Source organism: Dermacentor variabilis, chromosome 6 (assembly GCF_050947875.1).
Source record: "Dermacentor variabilis isolate Ectoservices chromosome 6, ASM5094787v1, whole genome shotgun sequence".
NCBI classification, from domain to species: domain Eukaryota; kingdom Metazoa; phylum Arthropoda; class Arachnida; order Ixodida; family Ixodidae; genus Dermacentor; species Dermacentor variabilis.
Genome location: NC_134573.1, coordinates 196,990,333 through 197,003,876, shown reverse-complemented (window position 1 = coordinate 197,003,876; position 13,544 = coordinate 196,990,333). Strand labels below are relative to the sequence as shown.

Here is a 13,544-nt window from a genome sequence, read left to right as displayed (position 1 = left end):
GCAGCGGTGATAGAGGACAACCTTGCCTTAATCCTTTGTGAACCTCGACAGTTGTCGTACTTTTGATTCCTTCCCATGTTATTTCAACATTATTTTCTCGATATAGTTCCTGTAGAAAATCAATTACCTCATTACCGATACCTTCAGCTTTTAATATGTTCCACAGGAGTTCCCTGTTCACATTGTCGTATGCACCACTTATGTCCAGGAAGGCTAAATACAGAGGTCTATTCTCCGCCTTAGCTATTTCTATGCACTGGGTAAGCACGAACAGGCTATCATCTAAGCGCCTACCACTTCTGAACCCGTTCTGAAGTTCTCCAAGTATTCTATTACTTTCTACCCATGACTGCATTTTTAATTTCACCGCCTGCATCGCCAGCCTATATATAACTGATGTTATCGTAATTGGTCGGAAAGATTTTATGTTCTTCTTATCACCTTTCCCTTTATAAATCAAATTCATTTTACTGTGTTTCCAACTGTGCGGAATTTGCTTATTTGTTATGACTGCCTCCAATGCTTTTATCAGCGTTTCCTTGCTTCTTGGGCCAAGTTCATTAATTAACTTGATTGGAATTTCGTCTATCCCCGCGGACGTGCATTTTGGAACATTTGCTTCCGCCTTTTTCCAGTTAAGATTGGTCAATTCTAAGCTGTTTTCTATTATGCTATTCTGTGTTGCTCCCTCACTTGGGGCGATTACCCTATCGTCTTTCCTAAATGACTCTGCTATAACTGAACCAATGTAGTTCACAGCGTCATCTCCCTCTAAACAATTTCCTTCGGCATCGTGAATCTGTTCCTCTTTTCTGTGATTAGCTTTACCCAGCCAGCTTATATGGTTCCAGAATTTTCTTGACCCCCCTTTAGTTGCATCGCGAACTTCAGCCAGCCAGCGATCAGAGGACTGCTTTATTTTAGCCTGGACGAGGACCTGCATTTGTTGTTTCTTTTGTCGATAATATTCCCATTTTTGGCCTATTTCCTCTTCAGATAACTGCGCCCTCTTTGCTTCTCTGTGTTCCCGAGATGCCCACCGTCGTTGTTCGATGGCCTCTCTAATTTCCTTATTCCACCAACTTCGTGGCTTCCCCTTTCCTCTCCAGCGGTTTACTCCTTTTACCTCTTTTATTTTTGTACTAATGAGTAGTTCTAACTGATTATAATCCCACCTTTCCATGGGATGTTTCTTTATTGCTTCCTCTATGCCAGCCGCTATTTGCGCTATTTGCGCGTCATTTAATTTTGCGTACTCTTTTTGGCTTCCCTGCATTTCTCTTTTGAGTAGGGCTCCCAACTGTAGACTAATACGCTTATGATCACTTCCGAGGCTGTACTTCCCCTCTTCGTCTATTTCCATTATTGCTAGCTTGCTATACAATCCCTGCGACATTAAGCAGTAGTCAATGGTCGTTTTTCTGTTACGGGACTCCCACGTGATTTGTCCCTCACACTTAGTTTCTCTATTTACTATAACTAGGTTGTGCCGTTCACAGAAGTCTAGCATCAACTTCCCATTACAATCTGTGTATCCATCCAGATCCTCGATGTGGCCATTCATGTCACCCAGCAGACAAACATCGGCACCTTCTCCAAACTGCTTTATATCGTCATCGAGACACTTCACTAGATCTTTGTTCTCTTGCCTGTATTTGTCCCCTGTCCCTAAATAAACTACTCCTAGCCATGCCTTTTTACCGGCAATTGTACCTGATACCCAGACATGTTCTTTGCAAGTTAACTTTATTCTTTGCCAATTTGTTCCTTGGTGTGTGAGCATACCTACTCCTCCTCCCTTCCTCTCCGTTGTTGTTCTATTGCTCCCTTCCCAGACGTAGCCTTCAACAAGCGGTGGGTCTTCTAGATCCCTGAGGTGTGTTTCGCATAGCGCGTATACACCTACTTCTTCGTCCTTTAACTGCTGTTCTATTTCTAACCACCTCGCTCTCTTTCTACCGCCTTGCATGTTTATGTACCTGATCCTGGTGTTAAATTTATTTGTAGTTTTCTTCCTGGACCTCCTAGTGGCCATTTTATTGGCGTCAGCCTCTATTGTTGCACTTTCTACACTGTTTCTACCTACCCCTACGCCCTGAGGCGCAGTGGACCCCCTAAAAAAGCTACTGCCCGACCTGCCAGGCGCCAGCCGATCTCGGCTCCTAGCCTTCCATTAAAGTGGATGCCATCTCGTGTAAAGCCTCCGCCAAAGCCTGCCCTATGCACTTCTCTGTTTATGTCTGCCACTTCAAATCCTTTCTCCTGGCTTAGCTTTCTTATTTCACAATTTACAGCCACAACGTCCTTGGCAATTGCTCCGTTCCTTCCTTGCACCTCCGGCACTGTGCATACCACGATCTGGACTTGCTGTGCTATCGCCCTTAAATCGTCAACTCCCTCCGCTAATCTTTCCACTACTTTTGCAGCTTCACCATTCAACACATCATTTAGCCCCGCCGCTACCACTACCAAATTGCGCTCTGCAACATTCTCAGAAAGCTCGCTTTTTGTTTCTCTCAGTACTGCGTCCATTGTCCTGCCTGGGAACGTCCCGACTGCTACCCGCTTATCACCCTTTGCACGCTCCATTATAGCTCTTTTGCACCTCCTCATATTTGAATCACCACCGATAAGTACTAGGGCATTCTTTCCCTCCCTCCTAACTTCCAGGTTGTGCTTATCATTGACTATGAGCTCATTCCTTGGGGTTAGCTTGTTCCCCTCCTCTCCTCGCGCTCGCTGGCGCCCCTGTGGCTGCAGCGTCGCCTCCCGCGGGGCGTGTTGCGCTGCTTCGCTATAACTACGCCGATTCTCCGGCGGCGAGCTGACTACCGCTTGCTCTGCCACCCTGCCCCCGACTTCGCATGTAGGGTCTACCCTACTTTCTGTGCTTTTGCCACCGGCTTGGTGTCCCGATCCATCATTCTCCGCTGCGCTCGTCTCAAGCGCATCGAGACGCCTATGCAGTTCTGCTCTCCTTTCCCTCTCTTCTCCAAGCTCGGCCACGGTTCTTACTAATTGCGCGGCCTGCACCGCTTCCACCTTGACCAACTCGGCGACTTTCGCCTGCAAAGCTAACCGCCTCTCCCGCTCCTCCCTCAGGTCTGCTTTCAGCTCCTCGAACTTGGCTGTCCAATTTCTTTCCAGTTTTTGGAGTGCTTCCCTGACCCCTTCGCACAGCCTGCACGTAAAGCTAGACTCCTCCGCGTCTGCTAAGCTCTGGAAACTGGTCTCGTCGAGGGAGCACCAGCGCAGGCACTCGTCGCACTGCACTTGCTCCGCGTTCCCCGCGGCCTTCCCTTTCTTTGGTTTCATCGCTAGGCCTACGTCCTTAGGCTCAATGAGCACGTCCGCCAAATCACTTCGAAGAGCTAGCTGAGATAGTTAAATAGGCCTATCAAATAGGTCCCGCCATAGAGTTTCTCACTATAACACCTAGAGGGTAATCTGGCGCCACCGTCTATGGGATTTTCTTAAGGGGGCACCGTGCCGTCATGGGAATGACGGCATATGCACGGAGGAAGGAAACTAAGGAGAGGCCCTACCCCCTCCGCGCGCTAGGAGAAAAGTGTGGCGGAAATGACGTAGTAGGTTCTCATTTTTTTGCTGCTTTTTTATTTTTTTTTTGTTGTATGGCCACGCCTTTTGGGCCACAATGGCGGCGTTGTTATGGTTTTGAGCGCTCACACGTGTTGCTCTGGTAGGTTTCGTGCCGTGGCAAAGGCGCTGTGTGGGCGGGTTTGCGTTAGTCACCGTGTCTTGTTGCGCTGTATTACCTGCACCGTGCTCTGCCGGATGTTGCGCGTGCGCGCGCGCTCCGCGCGCGAAACCACGCGCAGCGCGGCGTGGTTTCGCGAAAGATGTAAACAAGAGAGGAGGGTGGCCCAAAAGGCGGAGCATCGCCATGAGCAACGCCAACTTCCGGCTTCACTTTTGCTTCACAAAGAGTGACGTCAGGGCCTCTCCTTAGTTTCCTTCCTCCGTGCGGCATATGTGTCTGCGAGGCTCGTGTTGGCTGGTGTTGTAAGAGGCTTCGTCTAAAACGTGGATATGGCTACGCAAATAACGTGTTCTCAAAGTAAAATCTTTATAAAATGTTTCCATTCACGCATATTACATCTTTACTCACCTACAATGCACGACAAAGTGAAGAAAAGCAAGAACAGACGACCAACTGTTTCAAAGCGAGCGAGAACATTGTCGTCTGTCCTCCAACTTTAGCGGCCCGCTGATACCTTTTACGTAACATGTAGTCGTACACACAATAACAAGTTCTCATAGTTAAACAAAACATGTTTTCGCGTAATAATAAAACTAAAACAGCTTTTCACGTGCTGTTTTAGTAGAAAATGAATCATTGTGACAGACGGAACGGTACTTGCCAAGCGCGTCTTCAAGGTGTCCTGTCTCTACGAGAACGATGCCAATCCGAAGTCACAATATACCGGCATTCCCATGCATACCACAGCGCAGCAGCGCCAGATTTCCCTCTAGGTAATGTAGTGAGAAACTCTATGGGTCCCGCCTAGCCCCTAGGCCTAACGAGGGAAACTGCCAGACCTAGACAAAGCCGGTACGTTTACCACGCTTACCACGAATTCAAAATTTGCGCTCCTGCTCCATGCAAACTAAAACACTTCAAAAACATCAGCTAATAAGAAGAAAAAAAGAGTACTTAGCTACGAACGAAGTCGCTGAAGCCTCGACACAGGAGCGTCCGCACGCCCAATTACTATTTAAATGCAAAAAAAAAAACCAGCAAATAAAAACAGGTTATAAAAGCGCCACCTACGGCCGTCGGTTGAACGAAAGTGGGCGCAAGCTGCTCCCATAGAAGCCGGATATCTGTGCAGGTCTGGAGTTCCAGTAGGTCGTGGTCACGGGCTTGCCACAGGCTAGGTGGCGCCGAGCGACGTCGTGGCGTCGGCCCCGCACACTCTCAAGTTCAACAAATGGCCACAGAGGGCGAAAAATCAATCGAGGCGCGTTTCAGCGTAAGCGCGCAAGTGGAGCTACTGTAATTTGGTCGAATACTTTAATTGGTGCTTTCTCTGCTAGGGGCGCTGAACATGCTGATTTTTTTAATTTACACAAACCATTGACATGAACAATCGAGGTGTCTAAGGATGTTTTTTTACCTCAAGCAAATAGGCAGTTGATTTTTTTTTAAAATTTTATTGTTGAAGCTGCTTTTTAGTCATAGCGTCAAGGTTTTTGTACTTGATTAACCACCGACAGCCGACAGCCTATTGGTATCGATGTGTTTCCTGGCCGTTGGCGTTCGAATACTACGGCGGTAAAACATTTTCGAAAGCATGCTGGTTTCGTCTGCGAGTCATTACACAGACTTGCTGTAAAGAGGTCTACTCTTGGCAAAAAATAGTGCCTCATTTTGTTTAGGCGTTGATTATCATAATGAATGCGGCGGAGGTTGACGGAATACGCTTGAAGGTACGTTTTTATGCCGTTGATCTCCATAACACCGTAAGTACGCGAACCGATGTCACAGAACACCCGATGCATCATTGTGTGTTCTCCGTCATCGCTTGTTTGCTGTACGCCTACTAATTCTTCACTTCTTCTTCAAGTGTTGCATCCTCCTTTTGTCCTTGTTCTCTTGTGCTTCACTTACAGTATGTCGTTCCGTCAGCTGTAATGCGCATTTGCAAAACCAATACGTTTGATAAGACGCAGTGGTTATCATAATTTCACTACACATGTATTAAGCTGGCACATGTGGTTCAGATACAGATACCTGTATGCGGACTTGCACGACGTTGATGCGGAGATTAGGATAATTATGACACCCGTAAGGAAGAGGCAGCTGACGGCCGTAAGCTGTTGCGTTCTTTTCGCCAAATTACCCGGCCTGGTAGTGCTCTAAAGATGCTGTATAAAAGTGACACGCGGTGACAGGGAAGTTATGTTTAGCAGCCGACTGTACGTTTTGTAGCTTAGGTCTTCTTTCTTGTGCGTCTGTGCTACCCTTATTAATGAGCCATTTCTTGACTATGTTCTTGACCATGTAACCGCGTTTGTGTGGATCCGTAGACGTGTGCTTTTTGTTGTACTTGTAAAATGCAAATAAAATATTTTCAAGCTTACTCAGTCTTTGGTGTGTGCGTTTATTCCAGTCGAGGCCATCGTGCCACCTGGAAACCGCACTCTGTCAGTAGCCCTACACGAAATGCAACAGCTGGAGCGCGGCGGCACAACTCGGGGTAACGGCGGCGTAATAAACGAAAAACCGCTCGGAATGCCCTTAAAAGTCAGTTCAGAGTGTGCCTTAACTCGATATGACTCAGCGCTACATATATTCTGCTGCGCCTTGATCGTGCTCCCGCCAGTTTGGTTGCTGTGTGGCAAACGTAGCGCCTACATATGCAACCGAACTGGCGGGAGCACGATCGATGCGCATCAGCCAGAACCCAGTAGGTAAAGCGACCATACTGTGCAAAACCCCGTTTCCGTTTCCTGTTGTACAGCGCCACCCGTGGTCACATACTTTAGTTCACGACGCCACCGCTACGCTTATTTCCGTAGCACTGTGGAAGGTACAGTTTCCCTTCTCTAAGTTTGTATAGGTGTTCTGTGGTGGCGTGTTGTCGGCCACCACTGACGGCTAGGTCGTTCTCTGGACCGCGCGTTTTTCGACATTGCTGATGTGATTGTGCTTGCGTTGCTTTTGTGTTGGTTGTAGGTTCCGTGTTACTTGGCAAAAAGGCGTGAGTAGTGGTAGTGCGGCTTTGGCCTCTTTGAGCTCTGGCAGTACAGAATCTGCGTTGTGTGACCAGTGCTTCCTTGAAAACCTGGCGTTCGTGACAATTGAAATGTCAGAGAGGCCCAGCGCATCGACAGCGCAGTTCAGAGAACCGCGATGTGGCGTCGCCGTGTCCGCCTTTGCTTAATGGACATCGAGGGATGTGCTGCTAGCTACAAGTCATGTAAATGCGACTGTGTCGGCCGCCCACTGTTCAGTGCTGAATGTGTGGTTGGTGTGCTGTCCTTGTAGCGAGTGGTGAAGTCGTGCAGTGAAGGTGGTGAAGAGGCTCCATTTGCACGTTCACAGACATGTGCTCCCGTTTTGGTCTCATAAGCGGCTGTCGCGGGATTGTGGTGTGCTCCTTGCCTTGTATGAAGTTTACGATGCTAACACACAGCATGTTAACGTTTTTCCGTGCTATATATATATATATATATATATATATATATATATATATATATATATATATATATATATATAGAACACAGACATATGCCTCGTTTTCAACTCGGTCGTCATGCAAATGACATATATATATAATGTCATTTGCATGACGACCGAGTTGAAAACGAGGCATATGTCTGTGTTCTTTGCGTTTGTTTGTTGCAAATTACTTTCTATTGTGGAAGTTCTGGCAGTCTTATTATGCAAGGAGTACGAACGTCGGTTTATCGAATATTTCAGAATAACGAACTTTTTAAATATCCCCGGAAGTTTTCTTATATATACTATGCAAAAATGTTTCACTTAAACGAATTTCGGAACAGTCAGTATTTCAGTTTACCGAACTCGCTCAGAGGACCAAGGCTTGCACTGCACTGCAGGCGCAACCGATGCCCGCCCTCGTCAAACCGCCGCTCCAGCGGCAATGTAACGTCGTTGGCGCTACGGCGCCCCTGGGGCAAAGCGGCGGCGTGGGAAACGAACGGCAACAAGGCATCCAAGATCACTCGCACAAAACGAGCAAGAATATAATCTCAGAGGCCATGAACAAAGTAACAACGCCGCCAGAGCAAAGCGGCGATCTGTCATACCACAAACCACGTGGTGTGTGTTTTTTTCCGACCGGCTATTCGTGGCATGGTCGTCGTCTCTTTCTTTCCAGTCTCGTCGGTTCCGCGTGTGCACACAAACGACCCACGTGGTGCGTTTTTCATTGATATGTACAAATTCCATTTCACACATTTCTAACACTATGGATGCCATGTCTTTTGCTCCATGAATTGCACTTCAAACTTTCGACTCTGTATGCCATGTCTTATGTTGGTCTAGTGAATATTCAGTTTAGTGAACTATTACCTTCGGTCCCTTGAAGTTCACTCAAGTGAGAGTTCACTGTAATATCCTTTACGACTGATAAGTGGGCTACACGGCCTGTGTGAAGCCTTTTGTTGCGACGCTCTTCCGTGTGGTAGACTGATGCATGGTGCGCGTTTATTTCTGTGCTGTTGTAAAAACCATTTGTTTATTCACTCAATACAAATGTACTGCTTCTTCGCCGCAGTACTTTTTAATTACGCGGTGAAGCATACTAAAAGTGGGAGGGGGCCGCTATCACCCAGCATAGTATGTCCACTTATGAGGCCTGAGAAGCAGCGGGTGCGCGAGTGTATAATTAAAGAACTCTTACGACTAACTTATGACCAGTGACAGTGGTCCCTTTCCACTTTTAGTATGCTTCACCGCAAAACATTGGTGTACTGCGAAAAAGGTAATCTTAAAAAGCCCAATTATGCAATGTTTCTTTTGTAGCTTCCTACACCACAATACGTAGGTGGAAATAAGCATCGTGCAGTAAAGCATACTAAGAGTGGAAAGGACATATAGGTTTACTCTGTGCTCATCACATTCCATTGTGATATAATTTGCAAGTGCATCTGTGTTCGTAGTAAGCTTCATTGACAATTCTTTGTACATTACAAATTCATATTGCAGGGAAGTCTACTAAAGAACATTCGCCATATGGAACGCATTATTCACATTCAATGCAGGAGCACAATGTGGATTCATGCCCATGCTTTTGGCTGGACTGCACATATGCTCTTTTGAGAATTGATTCATTCATAAGTGCGTGGGTACATTACTCCAAACTGGAGGGCTGAAGTTGATATGGAAGCACAATTTTTATTAAGCGTACAAGATGGTTGCAGCACAGCTTGTTTTTTCTTTTCTTCCAGGCGCCTTTTCTATTAGAAGCTTCCATTGCAGTGTTTCAAGCCTCTTTGAGCCAGCGCATAGTGTATATAAAAATTGTGACACTGACTGGGAACATCACCTATGCTCTCTGCAGTAAGCTGTGCACAGGAGAACTTCATGCCTATATATAGCAACAAAATGGAGCACGACCAGACAAAATAAAAAGGGGTGGCTGCAGCAATGCTAAGTGTTAAGTGGTGCTTTATTATCCTTTCCATTGAGTTTTCTATTTTTGTGCTTTTCATTATGGATCCTCCACAGTAACCACACGAGGGCCAAACTTGAGCTTATTGGTTTCAGGTCTCTTGGCTGTTACTAACAGAACAGTGTGATAAACGAACAAGGGCTTGGAGGCATCCAGTCATCTTGCTTGGCTCATGGCGTTGCTTCATGAGCACCGCGAGCCTCCAGACCAACTAGGAAGGGAGGTTTGTTGCAATTGCCACCAAACCAACAGTGCTCTCATTGACAACTTTTGGACAGTAGAATGCTTGCACCCAGCAAAGTCTAAGAAGGAAGCATTCAGGATGTACAAAGTGGGCCTTTTGAAGCAAACAGCATTGCTGAAGGGGCAAAGTGGGCCTTTTGGAACAACCAGCATTGCTGAAGGGGCTTTGCCTGTCTGCCTTCTTTATGGATACACAAAGATGATTTCCTCTTTGAGAGGGATTGTTTCAGAGGTCATTACATCGTAACAGTACTGGGTGTTTAGTAGCAGAGAAGCTTGTCTTTGCCCACTGTCAATGATCTCTTCCTTCTCCAGTGCCCCTGTGAAGTGCCTACTTTTTGGACACAATGTGCTCTTCATGCATGCATGCATTTTTAGCTTGTAAAGATGTCTATTACCCAAGGCCTCAAGCTGGTCCTTGCTGATGTCACCCAAGAAGGCATTGGGGAGTATGACGATGCAGACTTACAAAACGCCGGTGAGACCAGATTAATGGAGCTGCTTTTTTTTGTCCACTCCATCCTCGTTAGTTACAATGAGCAGTTCTTTTTCCGAACAGAAGGCATATGTAGTTGGTTGTGCATAGCTTGCACACTAAGACTTGTTGGCATGTTATGACAGACCTGCCCGAGAACCTTAGCACAGTGCCTATATGTAAAAACCTTCCGATGTGTTGAATTCCTTCTCTTTATCACACTTTGCCTGATGAACCCAGCAACTGGGTCAACCAGATGTTCAACGGGCTTCCCACTAGTTTTCCCAGTGTCGCCTTTACCAGGGTGCTGCTCATAGATATCTGTTTTCTTGACCTTGCACTGCTCTTCAACCATGGCCACACCTGCCGAACCTATAGCATGCGATCAAAAAAGTGCTATACATCATGTTGCTCCAAACTCGTGACATGTGCTACAAGGCCCTGAGGAAGACATTCATTTATTTACGCCCTCATCATACTGTATAAAGCTTCGCATAAGTTCGACAATTAACATCTGCTGGTTTTTCAGTGTTATTCCCGTCCAGCTTGCTGAAAGCTATCCGGAGTGTTTCAAAAGCAGAAGACTGCTGCCGGACAAGAAGTGCATAAAGCAAGGGTTGCTATAACCACATATGTCACACAAAATGAGAAGGCCACTGAATGTACAGGCGGTTTACTTCAATTTCAACAAGCTTGGTTCTCCCTTTGCAAGTGAGTAAACTCAACTTGCCCCGAAGACATGGCCTGTGACAATCTATGTGCCAGATGCTGTGTCCCCTGCAAAGCTGAAGATGTGTACGAGATCCTGACACCCCACAATGGCTTCTACATTGGACAAACAGGCTACTATAAAAATGACTGCCTTTATTAATATGCTAATAACATGAAAATGGGCAGAATATTGGCTATTCATTGGCCCCAACTGCAAGCCACTCTTCCACCAGATGTGTGTTGTTCACAGGAACTGGAGCTATACAAATGCAGATAAAAACGATGTTTGAAAGAAGTAGAGTTGAACTATATTCTGCACAAGCAGTGCTACCTGCACCGCTGGTACCTTATTGCCCCAATTGATGGCTGCACCACCATGCAAAGGCACTATTCTTGAATTATTAACTTATATTTATGGTGGCCATGTATTTCAAGTACATATCATCCACATTGTATGCAATATGGTTAAATGATGCCAACTATGATAGCCATTCCTAATCGGAAATGCAACAGAGCAAATATAGGCAACAAATTGTAATTCAAAAAGACAAAGACAACCAGTGCACAGGATAAGTGACAGACTTCGTTTTATTGAAAAAAAAAAAAAGAAATGTCGCGTGTCATGCCACCAGCAGTGGGTGACAAGGTTTCAAGCTTGGGTGACAGAGGCGAAACTTAGCAAAATGCTACAATCACACTCAAATGTAAAACGGCCTTGGACAGAAAAAAACGACATCATATTGTAAAGAATGAAAACTCCATCCAAGAACTCTATGGCGCCATGTACCTGACATGGTATAAAAAAATTAACATGTCCTACAAAAAAAAAGCAAGAAACATGAAAAACACCGTAAAATGCAGTGTGCAGAGTCTGAAACCAAGAAAAAACAATCCAAAAAGGGTTTTGCTAAGTCTTTCAATTATTTAAATTGTCAAACTGTCTCGTCACTTATTAATGAACCTGTACAGCTGAAAAGGAAGGAAAGAAAGCCCAATAGCAAGGCCACAGAAAATGTCACCAAATAAATACACTTTGCTTACTAAGCATACCTCCGGTTTAGTTATGGTCTGACTTTGCACAATAATTGCGTATAATCTTTTCTTGTTTAGAATGGTTAAGCAGATAGGGAAAAAATGACCATGAGAGCACCAGGTGTATGCATAGTCTATGCACAAAAAGCCACTGCTTTCTTTTTTTTTTCTCTACTTCTATTCACGAGTATTTAAGTGCCTTAATAGCACAGCTAACATCCTACAGCAAAACACAAAATTGGGCAAGTTGTGGCATAAAGAAAATTGCAGTTTCGCTCATAATGTGAAACAATTGTGCAGTAGCTAGTGAAATATGCGCAGGAAGCTTACTTCATGCAGCGTTTGTTGAAGTGAACACTTGCCAATGGAAGTCTCTAATCTTCTTTAGAGAAGTAAAATAAGTACGAGTCATTTATTTGTGGGAGTTGTGCCTCCCAGCGTTGAAAAGGAAAGACTCGACTTTTCTTCCTCCTCTTTCATATCTGGACTTGGCCACTGGTCTCCACCAAAACAACCCTTTAGCTTCTTACTGCTGAATTTGTTTTGGTTTTCTCAAATCTATATTTAAGCTACCCATTGCTAGGTCTCGCGCTGTGCTTGAGGAAAATGAGACACTAACAGCCCCATCCAGTAAATCTGAGAAGCCAAGCACTAGAAGAATATTAATGAAGCAGATGCACCCAATCACCGTCATTACATGTAAGAAGAAAAAAGAAAAATTAGGACTGCCTTCACAAGTGGGAAGGTGATGTGTCAGAACTTGAAGGCGTGGACGCCAGCTCTATATATAGTACGCAGACATTAAGCAGGTGTTAGCCAATCATAGCGCCTGTTGGCTTGATTGCGCTCTCCAGGATCAGTATTCACCACGACTGTACCTTCAGCAGAGTGGCTGAAATATAGAATTGTAGAATGCCAATCTTTTGATTGTATGTTTGAATCCTCGCAGCACAATGACAACTTTATTTGCAATATTCCTAGCAAGAAATTTGGGAATTCCAGTGACAACACCAGTAGACATCAGAACAACCAGGGGAGTTAGCCCATAACAGCTATTGCTGTAAAAAAAGAAGACTGGCATAAGCACAAGAATTGAGATGGGCACACTACATCCCTTTGTTCTGGTAGTGGTCCACTACTTTGGTGCAACAGTCATCGATCTCTAATGAGTTCAACGAGCAATAATTTAACCCAGAAAAAATATTACACTTAACAGCTGTATCTAGTATCATTTTGCCTATGCAGCTTTATATAACCCTGTCCACACTTGCCTAAAGCACGAGTGGCATCCTGAAAAAAAAAATAAGAGCTTTTGATATTGCTTTGGAGAAAATTCATCTGTTTCGGCCTAACAGTACATATATATACTGCACATACTTGCATTTGGCATAACTTATCACCAACTGTTAAGTCACTTTTTTCCTCATCAGCGAATCACTCCTGCAACCAAGTGTGCTGGTCCTGGTTTTACCTGTTCCACCTGTGCAGTAGGTAAAAGTCTTTGGCTGTTTACTGTAACTCCATATTTCAAACATTTGGTTGCATAAGAGACTTTGGCAACACTGGCAACCCTAATGTCTGGGCAGGCTTCACAAAAGGCCACCAGTACCTCCTCGTTGCAGACTGTGCTCAACATTCTTGGTTCCACTGTGAATTAGAATCCATATATCTTTCCTCCAAAGCGGCTGGTATTGGCGATGCTTTGATGCAGAAAGAGGCTATTGTCGCACCTGTCAACCTTAGGCCATAAACCAGTCTGGCACAGGTGGAAATAGTCTTGTATTTCTCATATGGTGGTTCAGCCTCACGAGGCATATTCCTTCAGTCAATTTGGACACTATCAATGTGAGTGAAACGGATCAAAGGTTGGCTATGGTGTCGGGTTTCTTGCCTGGTTTCGGTAGTGGGATCATGACCCA

The 13,544-nt window shown here is 45.2% G+C and overlaps 1 protein-coding gene across 1 annotated transcript in view; it reads right to left on the bottom strand.

Annotated features, from left to right (window-relative positions):
• Window positions 1-11,152: 11,152 nt before the first annotated feature.
• The window catches only part of Kat60 (katanin p60), a 157,953-nt gene continuing 155,561 nt past the window's right edge, over window positions 11,153-13,544 (bottom strand). The window contains exon 10 of the mRNA XM_075697279.1: window positions 11,153-12,517. Coding sequence (XP_075553394.1) covers window positions 12,427-12,517 — 91 coding nt within the window. The 3' untranslated portion in view covers window positions 11,153-12,426. The remainder of the gene's footprint in view (window positions 12,518-13,544) is intronic.